Below are 20,320 nucleotides of genomic sequence, written 5' to 3'. Positions count from 1 at the left end.
ACACAGGGCCCTTTGAAATCTATTCAGTCCCTGTGGTTTTAATAAAATAGCTCCAAAAACTGCATTCACATCAGCCCACAAAGAAGTTAATGATTGACACTGATAAGAGCTCTGATTACTTAACAAGTTACAATACTCTAAAGTCAAGTGAACTAATGGGAGATTTTGGTATATCCAAATCTCTTGCGAAAGCCTGTAGCTGATTTATCCTCCAGCTTCAGACCCCTGGGCAGCAGAACAGCCCAGCCCTATGGCTGTATGCAGAGCTTTTTGGAAAGGAAAATGAAGATGAAAGCCTGCAGTCCTTTCATTGCTGTCATCCTGGCTTTGACTTTTAGCAGTGACTGTACAGGGATGGTAAGTGTGATTTTCTTGTGATTTGGAAAGGCTGGTCAGTGCACCAAAGGCTGGATGTGAAACGACAGACGCCAGATACTTATACTTAGGTTGAATGGGTAGAGCTGGACGGCAGGCTGAATTACACAAAGCAAGTTAGCTGACAAAATCTTTCTTCATGGATAATTTATCTGGTAACTTTTTGGAAAATCAGGTATCATGTCATGCTAATAATACTACAAAGGCTATGCATAAAGGAGTCCTTTCATCCTACCAGTAGGGTGGACAACAGCAACTCCAGCATGTAGTACATTGCCCAATTATCAAGGAAGGAGAACACAAATGCCAGGGATCTGTAATGCGCTTGCCGAGCAGACAGGAGCACAAGTTATAAGGTTTCATCTATAAGACCCACCCCATGTATCAAACTTCATGGATCTTTACCTCTAGATTGCCCTGTTGGGAACTGAACATGTGCATCTACTGGAATGTAGGTATTTCACACTTGGTGCTCAGGCTACTAAGCTTTCTCCTGGTGCAGGTCCAGATACAGCAAAGCACTTATGCATGTGCTGAACGTTCAGTGCTTCTATGCTTAAAATTAAGCAGCACATACATAAGTGCTCTGGATCCGAGCTCAAACCAGTAGTGGTTGGGGCGGGGCCATTAGGGATTAATGATAATGCTAATATTTGTATCTATATATTTTTAAAGATTTGGCTCAGTCGTCTAACTGCACATAGCTAGCCTAGGTAACCACCTGTTCTCACCTCTGTTGCTGGTGTCCTCCTCCACACCTTTCAACAGTGTATTACATGTTCTAGTTGCATCTTCTCTTGGACTGTAAGCATTCCAGGCCAGGGAATGTCTTTTTCTATGTGTTTCTACAGTGCCTAGCACAAAGGGCCTCAATCCTGATTGGGCCACTGGGTGTTGGATCAGGCCTTAGGTTGGGAGGTGATGGAGCTCTTGTAGGCTCCAGAGTGTGGAACTTTGTTTCTTCCTTGCATCCATTTAAGCTTTGCCATGTAGTAATAAACATCTCAAGCTGCTTTTTTTTAGAAGAATCATGCTTGGTTCCTTATGTGCCAGTTCCCTTGACTGTTTTTCTGATATTGAATTTATATTATATGGATACTGTATTTTAATCACGGCTTTATTGTTGTTTGTTGTCCTGAGTGCCTTTGGTGGTGGTGGCACTTTATATGTCCTTCTATAATTTCTTGTGGCTGATTAGAATTAACATATTTAGCTTTATCGGTGTTCATTTTCTGATCAGTGAGCCCAAATAGAGATTGCTTATAAGTCAGCCCATGCTAACACTGCTAAATGATGTGAAAGGTCAAAAGGTTGGGGCATTATTCATAGTTGTGAACTAACTTTGAAAGACGTGCTCCCCACCAAAAGAAATAGGAACATATGTCCCTAGATAACAGAGGTATAATGAAGCTTGTCTTCTGCATTCTTGTACCATGTTTGGTTTTTCCTGGATAAGCCACGACCTTTCATCAGCTAATGTTTGTTTATTCCCTTTCACAAAACTGTGCCCTAGCCAAAACCACACACAAATCATAGGATTCTTGTAGCAGTGCTACATAACAAATGTTTTGGGACTTCTCTGAATGTATGTTTCATCCTTGCATAATGTTTCATCTAATGGATTTTCAATCTGCATAATTTTTATTTGTAGAACCGTGGGTCTATGCAAAGAAGAGGCCCAGTACGTGAAATCTTTCACCATAGAGGTACCAAATCAATTCTAATAGGCATCAGTAATAATACAAACTGTTTACCCGTATCTATGCTACGCAACCCTATAAGAAACCTGTTTTTTGTTTCAACGTGAATTCAGTGGCGGAGGAACAGAAAGATGGGCCTCAGTCCATATTTAATTATTTATACACAGTGGAGCAGCTCTAATAGGAAATACTGAGAGACATATCCTATAGTGCAGTGGCTAGGGCACCCTCCTGGGTGGGGAAAAGCCAAGTTCAAATCCCTTCTTCACATCAGGCATAGCAGAGAGTTGACCTGGGTCTCCCACATCATGACTGAGTGCTCTAGCCACTGGCTAAAGGATATAAAGGTGCTGGGGAGACAGCGCTACCTCTTCCTCTGGGGTGTTGTGTGCCAGGACCAATCTGGTAGGCAGCTTCTGAGAACACCTACCAGATCAGGCCCCACAGGTAAGACAGGCAGAACACCTAGTCTGAGGATCATGCTGGGGCTTAAGTGTGAGCTACATGCAGGCATTTAGACTGAAGTGGCTGTGCACCTGCCCAGTGGCAGATTTGTGAGCACCTAAGGGACTTTACCTGTGGAAATTCAGGTCCCTAGGACTTTAGACACAGTGTTGGGTGGCAATTGAGGGGGAGGGTTTGCATATGTAAATTTTGAATGTTAGCACCTCAAGTGACAGCGAGGTGTCCAAATCCCTTTGTGGATCTTGCCCATGAGTTGGTGGTAATAAAGTAATACTTAGAGATATGCCAATCTCCTAAACTGGAAGGGACCTCAAAAGGTCATGGAGTCCAGCCCCTGCCTTCACTAGCAGGACCAATTTTTGCCCTAGATCCCTAAGTGCCCCCCTCAAGGATTGAACTCACAAGCCTGGGTTTAGCAAGCTAATGCTCAAACCACTGAGCTATCCCTCTCTGAACATCACCCCACCCTCACACCATCCCCTTCTCTAAGGCTTTGCCCCCATGCTGTCCCTTCTTCCTGAGCCCTCACACCACCACTTCCCCTCAAGGCCCTGGCCCCGTGCTGCCTCTTTCCCCCAAGACCCCTCCCCCTGCTCACTCCTCTCCACCCCTCTCCCCCATCACTTCCCCTTATGGCCGGTAAGGCAGGTAAGGCGGGCCTTACCTGCCTTATAGGGATCCTATCATCCCTCTTAGGCAACTGTACTACTGAGGTGGTGGGTGTAGACTCATTGCTTCTAGATATCTATCTCAGTCCATTCTTCTTTACTTGTCCCCATATTAAGTATCTTCTTCCACCCTTTACAACCCTCCTATCCCTTTGGCCATTTTTGTCTATTTGATTGTTTAACAGACTGACACTTTACTTTAAATGGATGTTATAATGCAGTATAGAGGCCCAATGAGTATTATAGTAACTCTTTGCTTAATGTTGTAGCTATGTTGCTGAAAAATGTGACTTTAAGCAAAATTATGTTAAGCGAATCCAATTTCCCCATAAGAATTAATGTAAATGGGGGGGTTAGGTTCCAGGGAAATTTTTTTCACCAGACAAAAAACTATATATTATATAGCTATACACACAGTATATGTTTTAAACAAACAATTTAATACTATTCACAGCTATGATGATTGTGACGCTTGGTTGAGGTGATGAAGTTAGAGGGAGGGATATTTCTCAGGGAATGCCTTGCTGCTAAATGATGAACTAGCACTCAGCTGAGCCCTCAAGGGTTAACACATTGTTGTTTAATGTAGCCTCTCACACAGGGCAGCGCGAACATGAGGGAGGGGAGACAGCACAGCAGACAAAGACAAATACACACGTTGTGTGGGGGAGAGAGAGATGCACACTGCCCCTTTAAGTAAGCTGACCCACTCTTAAGTGCATTGTCTTTTTAAGTGGATCAGGAAGTTGAGACAGCAGCTGCTGCCCCAAGCTCTCTGTCTCTCTCCGTCCATGTCCCCTCCCTGCTCTATATGGAGAAGGGGTAAGCGAGGTGCAGTAGCAAGGGGGAGGGGGACATCCTGACATTAGCTCCCCCTTTGAACAGCAAGCAGGAGTCTCTGGGAGCATTTCCAAGGCAGAGGGGGGAAGCACATGGCAGTGGGGGGAAGGATAGCTGAACTGCCTGGCAATTGATAGCCTGCTGGGCGGCTGCAGCACAGGGAACTTAGGGGAGCAGGAAGCACATAGGGAGGCTGCTGGTCCACCCTGGTTACAGCCCCCACCAGCTAGCTGCACCGGGCTGCTCTTCCTGCAAGCAGTGGACAAAGCAAGTGGCTGCCAAACAACATTATAAGGGAGCATTGCACAACTTTAAATGAGCATGTTCCCTAATTGATCAGCAACATAACAATGAGACAATGTTAACCGGGGTGACTTTAAGTGAGGAGTTACTGTATTTCAGATATCACATTAATAATATGAATGTATTATTATTAATTATGATGTCTGGCTGTACCAGGAATTGCCCTATATTCGTGAGCTGAAATTATCTGAAATTTGTATTCTACCACTGACTACTTAAATTATGTTGCTTTAGCGCCTGCAGATCCAGTGCACTCTAAGTAAGATTTCCTTTTCCTCTGACTATACCAGAGTTCACAAGAAACAGGATGCACTGTCCTATTAAGATACCTGAAGATTCCTTTCCTTTAAATTAGCATTACTTTTGTGTAAGCAACGAGGTACATGTCAGTGTGTGACTGCTTGGAATGTTTTACTCTTGTATTTCAGTGTTTACAGAGGATGAACAGCTATGTACATTTCCCTTTCGGTATGGTGGAAGGATGTACCACACATGTATATCAAATCTATTTTCTCAAAAGAAATGGTAAGTCAGCTTTGCAAAGAAATTTTCAGTTTATTTATTTTATATTAAAATGAGTAGGTATCTGATCATTAGTCTTGTTTTTACCATAAATCTTTGTGGGCCCAATCCAACACTCATTGAAATCAAAAGAGACTCCCATTGATGTCAGTGAGCATTGGTTCAGGCCCTGTATACAGAAAGAGATGGGGCAATGCCAGTGTCTTAACGCACAAAGAATGCACAAAAGTAATGCAGAAGAATTATGCGTCATCGCACAAAAAGAATGCAGAAGAATTATTCATCATGGGTTATACATATTCTTTCCTTGATTCATATATGGGAATTCCAGTTCAGATCATTGGCAATTCCTTGTGCGGTATAAGTAGAGAATATGACCTGTAAACACCGGCCTCCTGCTGATGACTTCTGGGAATTAGCTCATTCCAGCTCCAGAATGCCCTCTGCAGGCCTCTCGGTGATCCGCCTGCCCTCAGTCTCCGTGTCCCTCCCAGGACCCCGGTGACCTGTTAGCTGGGCCGCTGCCCCCAAGCAGTAACCCCTTTCTCTCAGGATCTTCCCTCCCCGGGAAACCCCCACCCACTAATCCCACCTTAGTATACGGCTACTGCCAGTCATCGTCTAGCCCCTGTGCCCTGGGGCAGACTGCAGTATCAGCCTACTCATCACTGGCAAGGTTGGGGTTTGGACCTGCTGCCTTGGCCTACCCCTGAGCTGCCCTCTGCAACCCCCAGTACCCGTTGCCATTATGCTAGGCCACAGCCTGGGGCTTTCCAAGCTGGAGCTCCCCAGCTCCTCTGCCTTTCCCCAGCCCTGCTCCACTCAGGTACACTGTCTCCAGCTCCCTGCAGCCAGGCCCAGCTCCCTCTACAGGCAGAGGGAGACTGTTTGGCCTCCTGGCTCACAGCCTTTTTATACAGCCCAGCTTTGGCCTGACTGGGGCATGGTCCAGCTGAGGCTGTTTCCCCAATCAGCCCAGCTTTTAGAGCTGCAGCCCTCTTCTTTAGAGCTGCTTTTAAACCTCTCAGGGCAGGAGTGGGTAACCACCCCACTACAGACCCCTCTATCCTTTTGACCCTTTGACCGCACTCCTGTCCCTGTTCTTCTGTTAGTTGTCCCCCCGAACTCAGTTGGGTTTGAGGTCCGTGGATCCTCCCCTTAGGCTGGGGGGGGATCCTTTAGCAGTGGGCAGGCTTCCGCCCGCCCACTTCCCAGAAACCCAACAGGTACAGACCCCTCTACTATTAACTCTCTGGACTGAATAAAATATGGAATATAAACATATACAATCAATGCACTAGGACTGATCTCCCTGCTGAAGAAGTAATCAAGTTTTTTGTGGGTAACAACTCAAAAGTTTATTACAGGAAAGCCAATCAAGTTTTTACATGAAATCCTTTTTCCTGCCTGTACTTAAACTTTATTGAGACTGGCACCAAGCTCATTATGGACGGTGCAGATGGAGGCGGACTACAGCTATCCTTCAGAATATTTATTTTTATTATTCCAGATTCACTTATTTTTTTAAAAACTCAAACCTTTTCAAAGAGTCAAATTCTATCCTTCCCTGAATGTGGGAATTGTTATAAATATTCACTATTATTTGTGTTACAGTAGTGTTTGGAGGGCCCCCAGTCAGATAGGGACCCCATTGTGTTAGGCACAGAGAAGCAGACAACCTCAGGCTTTATCTACACTAGCACTTTTGTCAGCAACAGACAGAAGTTTCACTGGCAAAAGCACCGGTATGGACAGTGCTATGTCAGTGGGAAAGTGCCTCTGGGTGTCATAGCTACTGCCACTCGTTGGGGGTGGGTTAATTATGCCAGCAGGAGAGCTCTCCCCTGATGGTATAGAGCAGCTACACAGGAGAACTTGCAATGGCACAGCTGTGCTGTTGTAAGGGCTGTAGTGTAGACATGGCCTTAGTTTACTACCAGACACAAGAAGTGGGTACAAGAAGACAAAATAGAGAGTGGACTAGGAAGTACAGGGGTATGACCATCTTTTTGCCTATAGATGATTTGTAAGTGGCAGATTTAAGGGTGTACGTCAGGGGTAGGCACCTGATTTTCAGTGGCACTCACACTGCCCGGGTTCTGGCCACTGGTCCGGGGGCTCTGCATTTTAATTTAATTTTAAATGAAGCTTCTTAAACATTTTAAAATCCTTATTTACTTTACATACAACAACAATTTAGTTATATAGTATAGACTTATAGAAAGAGACCTTCTAAAAACGTTAAAATGCATTACCGGCACACAAAACCTTAAATGAGAGTGAATAAATGAAGACTCGGCACACCACTTCTGAAAGGTTGCCGAACCCTGATATAGGTAAATGTGATAATATTACAGAATGTGTTTGTAAACAGATACACAGTAGAAGACAAATGCCTTTTTTCAGATTGACATAAGTGTTTCTTTGACTGCATATCTATTGTGGGTGTAAAGTGCTAGTGTAGAGTAGGCACCATAGGACAGTCTCATGTGGACTCATTTAAACTAGTGTTGTTGTAACTGTGTCGGTCCCAGGATATTAGACAAAGTGGGTGAGGTAATATATTTAATTGGTCTAACTTCTGTTGGTGAGAGAGACAAGCTATCCATTGTTGAAGCTGATTGTGATGTTCAGGAAGTTGAGGCTAGTGTGGGAGTGTTCCAGAAGGAAATTCACTATGAAATCAATGTTATACCTGAGATACATTGATGATATTTTCATCTTCTGGACAGACAACTTAAACTCCCTCACAGATTTCCACCACAATTTTAACACTCTCTGCCCATTAAACGCTCTCTCTGGAATGTTCCCGCACCAGCATCAAATTCTTGGATACCGCAATCAGCTTAAATAATGGAACCCTACGAATGACTGTACAAGAAACCCATGAATCACCACACCTACCTTCATAGATCCAGTAACCATCCCAAAGATACAATAAATCTGTTATCTACAGCCAGGGGCTCTGATACCACAGAATAAGATCCCAAGAGAAAGTCTGGGATATACACTTTAACACACTTAAAATCACCTTCACCAAACAAGAACTCTCCACCAGAAAAGTAGATTGCATCATGGAATGGGCCACCAAAATACCTTGAGAGAACCTTCTTCAATATATAAATAAAACTCCCTCTGGCCGCACACCTCTTGTTGTTATCTACCACCTCACTCTGGAACCCATACTGGGAATCATCACACAACTACAACCCATATTCGATGAGGACCCCATTTGGCAATAAATCATTCCTGAAACAACCCCCCACTCAACCTTTCTAAACTCATCATCGAAGCAAGCTCCCCACAGACCAAGACACACCAACTCAAAGTGGCACCAGATCCTGTCAGAACAACAGATGCAAAACCTGCAGAAATACTTCCTCTGTGCCAATGATCAACACCTGCCACAACACACCTTTCAAGATCCATGGGTGCGTGTAAACAAGGTGGTGCCAGGGCTCGACCCTCTCTGGGGAGGAGGGGAGCCACACCGGCCCACTCTGCTCTGGTTGGCCCGGGAAGTTAGCCCGGCAGTCCTTCCGGTACTTGTCTGCCCGACGGGCAAGGGGCTCAGGCCCTCCGGCAGGGCTGAGCCATAACAACCGTGAGGCGCCGGTTCTTTGTCAGGACGGATAGCAACACCGAATCAGTAAGCTCAGGCCTGGGTCAGGGCTGACCAACGGTAATAGTTTAAGGCCCAACCCTTAGTCAGGGCGGGGCAGCAAAACACTGAATCAATAGGCTCAGGCCTTGGGTCAGGACCGAGCAACAGTAGTAGTTTTAAAGGCCCAGCCCTTGGTCAGGGCAGGCAGCAAACACTGAAGCAGTAAGCTCGGGCCTTGGGTCAGGGCTGAGCAACAGTACCAGTTTAAAGGCCCAGCCCTTGGTCAGGGCAGGGCAGCAAATGCCGGGTCAGTAATAACAGTAATCGGCCTCCTCAGGCCTGGGAGATGGGGAGTCTGCCACCCCGGAGTGGGGTGGCAGGGGGGACGCAGGTCCTCCCACTCCACTGCGTCCCAGCCCAAGGCCCTAACAGCGGCTGTCACTCCGCTGGTCAGTCAGTGGGGTTCCTGGCCACAACACACTGACATAGACTCCAGCAACTCCGCAGCCTGACTGGGGTCAGCTGCCCCCGGGCTGCTTCCGTACTCCCCCTCAGGACCTACCTGGGTCCTAACGTTGGTCTCTGTGGGGTCCAGGGGCATAGGCTCATCACGACCGGGGCTGGGTGGTAGGTCCTGGAGCTCCTCGGGATACTCGGGCCACGGTAGCGCTGGTGGCTCCTCCGGGTAGCAGCAGGTGCGGGGAAGCTCCGGCGGCTCCTCTGGGTAGTAGGTGTGGGGAAGCTCTGGCGGCTCCTCCTGGTAGTGAGCGCGGGGAGGGGAGGCTCAGGCGGCTGCTCCTGGTAGCGAGCGCGGGGAGGCTCAGGCGGCTCCTCCTGGTAGTGAGCGCGGGGAGGCTCAGGCGGCGGCTCCTCCTGGTAGTGAGCGCGGGGAGGCTCCAGCAGCTCCTCCTGGTAGCGAGCGCTGGGAAGCTCCGGCCAGTCCGGGCGGCTCCCAGTTTTGAGCTCCTGGAGGGACGTCTGTTCTCTCTGGCCACTGGAGCCTGACTGAGCTCTGAGGACCGGTTTTTATAGTTCCAGGTCGCCGCCTGACCCTTTGAGGGGCGGGCTCAGAGCTCCGTAGCTCCGCCCACTCTGGCCTCTGCCAGGGCTTGACCCTCTCCGGGGAGGAGGGGAGCCACGCGGGCCCACTGCAGTGCTACACATGCTTATCACAACATGTGGTGTACCTCACTCAGTGACTAAATGTCCCAATAACAACTACGTGGGTGAAATCAGACAATCACTACGCTCTCGAATAAACTCACACAGGAAAATGATAAAAGACAAGAACACTCTATCACCTGTGGGTGAACACTTTTCACAAAGTGATCACTCTATATCTGACCTATCCGTCCTCATCCTCAAAGAAAACCTGCATAACACTTTCAAAAGATGAGCCTGGGAGCTTAAATTCATAACTCTTAAGACGATGATTTTTAATGTCTAGCAAAAAGGCACTGGATTTATGGCTTATTACAACAGTCTGTAACCCACTAGTCCCCCTTTTTGTTATATAACTGCAGAGATGTTAATGGGTACTTCAACTTGAATTGTCCCTTAGAATATGTGCTAGCTACTTATACCACACTATCTGTTCGATCTTATATCTAGCTGTGATGCTCTGATTACTTTTTCCAGACCTGAGGAAGAGCTGTGTGTAGCTCAAAAACGCTTGTCTCTCTCATCAACAAATTTGGTCCAATAAAAGATATTACCTCTCCCATCTTGTCTCTCATTTAAACTAGGTAATTCAAGCTAGGAGGTCACTTCTGATTATTCCACTTATCCACAGGTAAATAGCTGATGAGAAAGGCACCAATGAAACAATATTTCAAGAGTATCTTAATTCAATATATTATGTGAGCAATTTTCTTTCTTGAAACCTGGATCTAAATGAGCCAGCACAGTACAGATTGATCTTTAGGCCCATTTCAGTTTATTTCATGTTCAGGAGGATTCTTAACTATCCCTGAAATCCTCCATATATATCTTTAACTAACGATGCCATAGAAATTGAAAAAGAGCCAATGTGTGAGATCCAGGGTTGGAGCACACTTGACAGCTGACCTTAGGTGGCTTTCATTTGTGCTTCCTGTTTTCAAATACAGTTAACAAGTTGGCAGATAAGAGAGGAGGTAGTTGTAGCTGCCTGATTTTGACAAGTCATGTCTGTTTCATCTTTATCTCTGACCTTTCTAGCGAACATATGCTCTTCTCTCATAAGCTAAAAGCAACCTGACATGTCTTCAGAGATTTGATGCCAGAAAACTAGCACTGCATAACAAAGAGAGAACTGCCTTGTGCATTGTTTTTGTTAGCTTATGTGCGTATGAGTCTGTGCTGCACAGGAGTCATCTATGATAATGGATTTCAGATGACTCTGCTGACCAGTGAGCAGGTAAGACTTCACTTCCTCCCTGCTCTTTTTGAGGTGGCTTATACTAGAAGGGACATTATCAGGGACTGTCATTGTGGCTGGCCCCTGCTCAGCAGTTTGGCACAACCTGGCCCTTTATATAGCACTTGACAAACTAAAACAGATTGGATAGCAGCACATTGTTCTGCTGATTTAAAGCTTTCTAGATACATTGCTTAACCTGAGGGCTTTCCTATATAATACCTGTTTGAAGTGTTGTTGTGGCCGTTTTAGTCCCAGGACATTGCTAGACACTAAAAATCATGAACTCAGTAAAGACACTGAATTTATGGCTCATTATAACAGTCTGTAACCCACTATCCCTCCATTGTCCTATGACTATAGAGGTGTTAATGTCCACTTCACCCTTGAATGGTCTTTTGTAACGTGTTAACTTATTGGTTTAACAGTCTGTTCCACCTTGTATTTAGCCGTGACTCTCTGGGATGTCTACACTGCAATGTAAGCCCAGGTTCAGTTGAACTCGAGTTAGCAGACCCTCGATTTGTTTACCTAGTGCTTGACAGTTTACACTCATTTGTAATTCCAGGTTAGGAATTGTTGGACCTTGGGTCCCAGCCTGGGGCACCAGCATCTATACTGCATTATGAGGGCATAAGTCAAACCACCCATATCCCAGACTTCTTAGCACACACACAAAACGTGGCTGCTCTAGCCCTTTTGTTCCTGGAGCAAGGTGGGAAAACTTGACTGTCCACTAAACATGACTGTCTAGATGACAAAGAAAGCCAGCTGATGGGGCTGTGGAATACTTTTGACAGACTCCCATAGCATGAGTCCAGTGGGGCTGCAACTACACTGCAAAGCAGAAAGGCTTTAACCTTGGGTCCCAGCTTGACTCACACTTGGATCCTCCACCCCTGTGGTCTCCTAGAACACTGGGTCTGAGTCCTAGGTTAGCGTGATTTGTGTGTAGACAGAAGGGGGATTATGTCTGAGCCTGAGTTCGAACCCAGGGTTTACATTGCAGTGTAGAAATATCCTCTGAATACCTTTCCCAGATCTGAAGAAGAGCTCTGAGTAGCTTGAAAGCTTGTTTCTTTCACCAGCAAAGGTTGGTCCAATAAAAGATGTTGTCAGGGAGCAGACCAAGCCCCCACTGTAGTTCACTGGTTGCTCAACATGCACCATACCTGCAGCCCTGCTTGCCCTTGTTCCAGCCCTGCTCCTGCTTGCTCCAGCCCTTGTTCTAGCCCTGCTCCAGACTGCTTCCGGTCCCTCTGCTCTGGTCCAGCTCCTGTTTCCCTCTACTTCAGACTTCCGGTTTTGACCCACACTGTGGCTTATGACTCCAGTTGACCTTCCAGTTCTGGATTCAGCTTCTATGTCTCCAGCACTGATCTCTGGCTTACAACTCTGGTTTCCCCTCCCCCCACTCTGACATTTGGCTTTCTGCCCCTCTAGTACTGATCCTTGACTCATTTCCTGGACTCCATCCACGCTTGAGCCAGCTCTAACCTGTAGGTTGAACTCTTCTCTTCACCATTAGGCTTGACCACCTATGACTTGGTTGGCAATAAATATTACATCATCCACCTTATCTCATTATTTAAAAGCTGATATATTAGTGCCTGATCCAAAACCCATTCAAGTCGGTAGAGGAGTCTATGACGGGTTCCGTTACAGAGACCTCCTTGGGACTATCAACTGATGTGCTGGAATTACCTCTGAGCCCATTTTCCACTTCCAGCTTGGGACTCCAGAACGCTGTCTTGTTGAGCCAGACATGCTGGCCTACTGCAACACAGACCCAGGTCTGATTCATGCCCCCAAAGCTGCAGGCTTTAACCAAAAACTGTTCAGCAAGTCACCTATCTCCAGCACCCAAACCCCCAGTTCCCAATGGGATTCCAAACCCCAAATAAATTTGCTTTACCCTGTATAAGTTTTATATAGGGTAAACTCATAAATTGTCCCCCCTCTATAACACTGATAGAGAGAGATGCATAACTGTTTGCTCCCCCAGGTATTAGTCACTTACTCTGGGTTTACTAATAAACAAAAGTGTTTTTATTAAGTATAAAAAGTAGGATTTAAGTGATTTCAAGAAATATCGGACAGAACAAAGTAAGTTACCAAGAAAAATAAAGCAAAACATGCTAGTCTAAGCCTAATACATTAAGAAACTGAATACAGGTAAACCTCATCCTCAGAGAATAAGCTTCTTTCACAGACTAGAATCCTTCCTAGTCTGGGCCCAATCCTTTCCCCTGGTACAGTTCTTGTTAGTTCCAGCAGGTATCTTAGGTGAAAAGCAGGAGATTTCACATGACTGGGACCCTCCCCTTTGTTCTGTTCCACCCTCTTTTATAGTTTTGGCAACAGGCGGGAATCTTTTGTCTCTCTGGGTTCCCATCCCACCTTCTAAATGGAAAAGCACCAGATTTAAGATGGCTTCCAGTACCAGGTGACATGGTCACATGTCCTGTGAGACTCCAAGCTCCATTCTTTCTGGCCTGACTCACAAGAACACTGGAAAGCTTACAAGTAAACAGAGTCATTTACAACCAATTGTCCTGGTCAATGGGAGCCATCAAGCTTCTAAACCACCATTAATGGCCCACACTTTGCATAATTGCAATAGGACTTTAGAGGAATACTTCATATTTCTAGCTTCAGATACAAGAATGCAGAGAATCCTGTGGCACCTTATAGACTAATAGATGTTTTGGAGCATGAGCTTTCATGGGTGATTACCCACTTCGTCGGATGCAATCACCCACGAAAGCTCATGCTCCAAAACATCTGTTAGTCTATAAGGTGCCACAGGATTCTCTGCTACTTTTACAGATCCAGACTAACACGGCTACCCCTCTGATACTAGATACAAGACTGATACATTCATACAGTAGATTATAAGCTTTGTAACGATATCTTATAAGAGACCTTTTGCATAAAGCATATTTCAGTTACATTATATTTACACTCATAACATATTTCCACAAACATATGGAGTGCAACGTCACAGCGTCTTTCTATTTACTTCAATAACATTTGGATCAGACACTTAATAAGATGTTTTTTAGTTCTGCGGCTGGATTTTACATGCAGAAGTCTTGCGCTGTGGGCCCAACCCATGTCCTAGTGAGTTTAATTTTATTATTTGTGTTATCGTAACATCTAGGAGCCCAGTCATGGACCAAGATCCCAGTATAGTAGGTACTGTACACAGACATAATGAAAAGAAAGTCCCTGCCCCAATCTGCATCTAAAATGAGACAAAAGGTGGATACAGACACATAGATGGGTGATCACCAGGAAACACTGAGACAATATTGGACAGTATAATAGGCCATGGCCTCAACATGTCAGTTACCTAAGTGTTGTCAAGTTTTTGGTAGGCATCACAGCACAGGAGAGTTTTAAGAACGGATTTAAAGGATGACAATGACGATAGCTTTACAAATATTTATGAGGCGCTCCTCCCAAGCATGAGTGGCAGATTGGGAGATTATATGTAGGATGGGAACAGGACCTTGAATGTGAAGATGAGTAGTTTTTGTTCGATACGGTGGAGAAAGGGGGGGCAGTGCAGGGAGCCATGTCAGGCCCTGTAACTTCTATAACATAAAATATTTAAAGAGAAAAAAAGATTCTAAACAAGTTGATATTGAATCCCATCTGCTGAAGGACAAAGTTCGGTGATTTTAATTTTGGGGTAAGTCTTAGCTTTTTCTAACCATCCCACAGAGTTTTGTTGTTTAAAGTCTTTATGTGACACATTCATTTAGCTCTTTTGTCATTAATCAGAACAATATAGAGCCTTTTCCATTAGCTTTTCACATGTCAGTTAATGTAGTGTTAGTCTAGTAAGCCAGTCTTGCAGCAATATCTCAGCTGTAAAGATCCAGACACCCCTTTCCCATCACTGCTGACACAAATGGGGCATTAAATGCAGAGCCTGAGCCCATTTCAGGAACAATGTCATAAGCACTATGGTGTCAGTGACAACTTTTAACTTAATGCTTAATTGAACTCTAATGTAACAATTGTGGCCAAATCATAGACCATCTTTTAAGAAGGCCTGATCTCAACTCCAGTATAAGCCATGGAGGGTGTCCCATTAACTTGAATGGAGTTAAGTGAACCCTAATTCTTTTAACTTCAGAATACTCCTTTAATTTCGGTATTTTTTAGTTGGACTACTGTGCCTCTTTCTTTCTGTTCAATTAATCTTAAAAAGATACATAATAAAATAGTGAAATATAATTGATCAGGTAAAATAAAATAAATAATACAGAAGAAGGGTATAGAAGGGTACAGCTTGCTCAGGAAGAACAGGCAGGGGGAAAAGGGAGGAGTTGTTGCCTTATATATTAAAAATGTATAGACTTGGACTGAGGTTGAGATGGAAATAGGAGACAGACTTGTTGAAAGTATCTGGTTAAGGATAAAAGCTGTAAAAACCAAGGGTGATGTCCTGATAGGGGTCTACTACAGATCATCTAACCAGGAAGAAGAGGTGGGTGAGGCTTTTTTTAAACAACTAACAAAATCATCCAAAGCACAGGACTTGGTGGTGATGGGGGACTTCAACTACTCAGACATCTGTTGGGAAAATAAAACAGCAAGGCACAGATTATCTAACAAGTTATTGGAATGTATTGGAGACATTTTTTATTTCAGAAGGTGGAAAAAGCTACTAGGGGAGGGGCTGTTCTAGATTTGATTATGACAAATAGGGAAGAACTGCTTGAGAATTTGAAAGTGAAAGGCAGCTTGAGTGAAAGTGATCGTGAAATGGTAGAGGTCATGATTCTAAAGAATGGTAGGAGGGAGAACAGCAAAATAAAGATAATGGATTTCAAGAAGGCAGACTTTAGCAAACTCTGGGAGTTGGTAGGTAAGATCCCATGGGAAGCAAGTCTAAGGGGAAAAATAATTGAAGACAGTTGGCAGTTTTTCAAAGAGACATTATTAAGGGCACAAGAGCAAACTATCCCACTGAGTAGGAAAGATAGGAAGTATGGCAAGAGGGCACCCTTACTTAACCAGAAGATATTCAATGATCTAAAAATCAAGAGTCCTACAAAAAATGGAAACTAGGTCATATTACAAAGGATGAATATAAACCATTAATACAAGTATGTAGGGACAAAATTAGAAAGGCCAAGGCACAAAATGCAACAGTGTCTTTTGTGCAATATTTCCTAAATGGTAAAAAGAAAACATTCTACAAATACATTAGAAGCAAGAGGAAGACCAAGGACAGGGTAGGCCCCTTACTCAATTGGGGAGGGTGGGGGGATGGAAATAATAACAGAAAATATGGAAATGGCAGAGGTGCTTCATGACTTCTTTGTTTCGGTTTTCACCAAGAAGGTTGGCGGTGATTGGACGTCTAACATACTGAATGCCAGTGAAAATGAGGTAGGATAAGAGGCTAAAATAGGGAAAGAACAAATTAAAATTTACTTAGACAAATTAGATGTCAAGTTATTAGGGCCTGATGAAATGCATCCTAGAATACTCAAGGAGCTGACTGGGGAGATATCTGAGGTATTAGCGATTATCTTTGAAAAGTCATTGAAGATGGGAGAGATACCAGAAGACTGGAAAAGAGCCAATCTATAAAAAGGGAAATAAGGACAGCCAGGGGAATTACAGACCAGTCAGCTTAGCTTCTGTACCTGGAACGATAATGGAGCAAATAATTAAGCAATCAATTTGCAAACATCTAGAAGATAGTATCAGAGGGGTAGCCATGTTAGTCTGGATCTGTAAAAGCAGCAAACAGTCCTGTGGCACCTTATAGACTAACAGATGTATTGGAGCTTGAGCTTTCGTGGGTGAATACCATGGTGAGTTTTCGTGGGTGAATGTCATGCATCTGACGAAGTGGATATTCACGCACGAAAGCTCATGCTCCAATACATCTGTTAGTCTATAAGGTGCCACAAGACTTTTTGCTGCATCTAGAAGATAATAAGGTGATAAGTAACAGCATGGATTTGTCAAGAACAAATTGTGTCAAACCAACCTGGTAGCTTTCTTTGACAAAGTAACAAGTCTTGTGGGTGGGGGGAAGCAGTAGACATGGTATATCTGGACTTTAGTGATGCTTTTGATACTGTCTTGCATGACCTTTTCATAAACAAACTAGGGAAATGCAACCTAGATGGAGAGGGAGAGTACACTTATAAGGTTTGCAGACAGTACCAAACTGGGAAGGATTGCAAGTGCTTTGGAGGATAGGATTAAAATTCAAAATGATCTGGACAAACTGGAGAAATGGTCTGAAGTAAATAGGATGAAATTCAGTAATGACAAATACAAAGTACACCACTTAGGAAGGAACAATCAGTTGCACACATACAAAATGGGAAATGACTGGCTAGAAAGGAGTACTGTAGAAACAGATCTGGGGGTCATAGTGGACCACAAGCTAAGTATGTGTCAACAGTGTAACACTGCTGCAAAAAAAGCAAACATCATTCTGGGATGTATTAGCAGGCGTGTTTTAAGCAAGACAGTAGAAGTAATTCTTCTGCTCTACTTTGTGCTGATTAGGCCTCTACTGGAGTATTGTGTCTAGTTCTGGGCACCACATTTCAGGAAAGATGTGGATGAATTGGAGAAAGTCCAGAGAAGAGCAACAAAAATGATTAATGGTCTAGAAAACATGACCTATGAGGGAAGATTGGAAAAAATTGGGTTTGTTTAGTCTGGAAAAGAGAAGGCTGAGAGGGGACGCAGTAACTGTTTTCAAGTACATAAAAGGTTGTTACAAGGAGGAGGGAAAAGAATTGTTCTTCTTAACCTGAGAGGATAGGACAAGAAGCAATAGGCTTAAATTGCAGCAAGGAAAGTTTAGGTTGGACATTAGGAAAAAGTTCCTAACTGTCACAATAATTAAGCACTGGAATAAATTGCCTAAGAAGGTTGTGGAGTCTCCATAATTGGAGATATTTAAGATCAGGTTAGTCAAATACCTGCCAGGAATGGTCTAGATCAGCGGTTCTCAAACTTCAGCAAACTGAGGACCCCCATTTTGATTTAAAAATTTTGGGGGACCCCAACCCCCCCCCCCCCACTCAGCCCTTGCTCTGTTGCGTGTGGGATGGATCAAGGGTGGAGTTTGGGTTCTGGAGAAGGTTTAGGCTTAGGCCTGGGGCAGGGATGAAGGGTGTGGAGGGGATGACAGAGGGAGTTTGGGTGTGGGAAGGGGTGTCGGCTCTGGGAGAGAGTTTGGGTGCAGGCTCTGGGCTGGAGCAGGGGCCCGGGTTGTGGTGTGGGAAGAGGTAAGGGCAGTGACACTTACCTCAGGCAGCTCCCGAAAGTGACTGGCACATCCCTTTGGCAGTGGTTCCTAGGCATGGGGCCAGGGGGTCTCTGCATGCTGCCCCTGCCTGCAGACACTGCCCCCTCAGCTCCCATTGGTCATAGTTCCCAGCCAATACAGTTGGCAGAGTTGGCACTTGGGGTGGGGGCAGCGCGTGGAGACTCCCTACCCTCCTTTTGGCTGCAGGGATGTGCTGGCCACTTCCAGGAGCAGCGCGGACCCAGGGTCCCCACTCCTCACCCTCTCTCCCAGCGCCTGCTTCAGTTGTTCCCTGGCATGAAGCAGGCGCTGGGAGGGAGGACGAGATGTTGAGGGAGGGAAGAAGTGGGGAGGAGTTGATCAGCAGGGCCCACAGACCCTCTGAAGTACCCTCGGGACCCTCAGGGGTCTGCGGACCCCAGTTTGAGAAATGCTGGTCTAGATAATACTTAGTCCTGCCATGAGTGCAGGGGATTGAACTAGATGACCTCTTGAGGTCCCTTCCAGTCCTTTGATTGTATGAAAAGCACCTTTCTTTATAACATTCCACTGTCATGCTGTTATTCTGTAGTGATACTCCCTCTACAGATAATATTATGATACATCAGAATAGGGTAGAAAGGATGGCCACGGGCACAAGGGCCAGTGCTCTCTCTAGTTTGGGTTGTGGATGACCTGGGTTCAGTTCTCAGCTCAGCTGCAAACTTCCTGTGTGACCTTGGATAAATGACTTAATCTATGCTGTGCCTTCATGCCCTGCCTGTAAAATATGGATAATACTTCCCTGCCTCACAGAGGCTGAAATCCATTAGAAAGTGAAAAGCACTCAAGAAAGGGAGGCAGCATTTGACCCTTTTTCTGTTGCAAAGAGTTGAGATTCTGTCGGTGAATCTGGAAATCACCCTTGTATAGTTCCTCATTTGTAATTATTCCTGTCTGGGTGGCTAAAAAGTGGAAATACTTTAAGGAACAGAAAATAAAGCACATTTGCCATAGAAAGCAGAGAAAAGTCCCTTTGTGGACAACTTCAAAAAGGTTACTTTCAAAAAGCAAAAATTGGTTAGGCCCTATTTTAATTATGATGAATAAAGCCAGCCTTAATGTGCTTTTTTTTGGTATTTATTTTTGTCTTTTTTTTTAAACCTTAGTAATATCAGGAATGCCAAGTCAGGATTTCCCTGGTTTTGCTGAAGGACTTGTGGGGAGGTCTCAGCTCTCAGTTCCACATCTGTTCATATCCTATCTTTAAGTGAAGGGAGGTGAGGGGATGGTATCTTTTTTATCCCCAGTGTTTTTTCCCCAGGAGCTTGAATTAAATTGATGCTAATTAATTTTAAAAAGGATAATCTCACAAGGTAGAGTAGGATGATAAATGTGTAACAGGAATATACAGAGCAACAACAAGAAGGAAGTTAATATAGGTGCCTTTGGGTATGATAAAGTAAATTAACTATGGTAGCCTGCAGTGGCCCTAAGTCTGTACTGTGCTCATGAGCATCTTCGTCAGCTAATTCATTCTTCAGACCTATGATGGGGTTTACAAACCCCTCACTAGAGGCAAGGCTGAAGCAGTACTGGGCTAGGAAAGCTCTGTCCCTCGGGCACAGCTGAGCAATGCTCCTGGGGAAAGGAACATAGCCCAAAGATGGGAAGCTACCAAAAAGAAGGCTGACCCAGCTGAACCTTGTTTAGGGGGTCCCTGACACATTGAACTGAAAAGAGACTACAGCAGCAGACCCTAGCCACTAGGCCTGCTGACCAGACAGAGCACCCGTCTATGAGACCCTATTAAAAAAAACTTGTCATTCATCGTTTTCTGGGGTCAGATCCTGCCCTTTCTTTGAGCCATGCATAGAGGGTCTTTGTGAGAATCACCACTTCTATGTGATAGATGGGAGGTAAGTGGTATTTGTGGCACAGTCCCACCCCCGAACATGGCAGGCCAGGCAGAAGAGATGCTAATTGTCCCCACTCTGGCATCATGTAACCTTCAACCAAGGTGAGAGAGGTCAGAATGCTCAACTTGAAGACCCTCAGTGATTCCTCCAGCAAAACCAGGCTGACAAAATGGCATTCCCAATGTTTCCACAGTAAAAAGCAAACAGAAAATAAAACAAATTTAAGGGGGCGGGGGGGGGGGAATTA

General features: G+C 44.8%; 1 protein-coding gene across 1 annotated transcript in view; it reads left to right on the top strand.

The window, feature by feature from the left end:
* The first annotated feature begins 239 nt into the window (after positions 1 to 239).
* The window catches only part of HGFAC (HGF activator), an 84,476-nt gene continuing 64,395 nt past the window's right edge, over positions 240 to 20,320 (top strand). The window contains exons 1-3 of the mRNA XM_032788629.2: positions 240 to 357; positions 2,027 to 2,081; positions 4,780 to 4,876. Of these exons, the coding sequence (XP_032644520.1) occupies positions 259 to 357; positions 2,027 to 2,081; positions 4,780 to 4,876 (251 nt within the window). The 5' untranslated portion in view covers positions 240 to 258. The remainder of the gene's footprint in view (positions 358 to 2,026; positions 2,082 to 4,779; positions 4,877 to 20,320) is intronic.

This window comes from Chelonoidis abingdonii, chromosome 5, assembly GCF_003597395.2.
Source record: "Chelonoidis abingdonii isolate Lonesome George chromosome 5, CheloAbing_2.0, whole genome shotgun sequence".
Classification (NCBI taxonomy): domain Eukaryota; kingdom Metazoa; phylum Chordata; order Testudines; family Testudinidae; genus Chelonoidis; species Chelonoidis abingdonii.
This window is presented reverse-complemented; position numbering and strand designations above follow the sequence as displayed.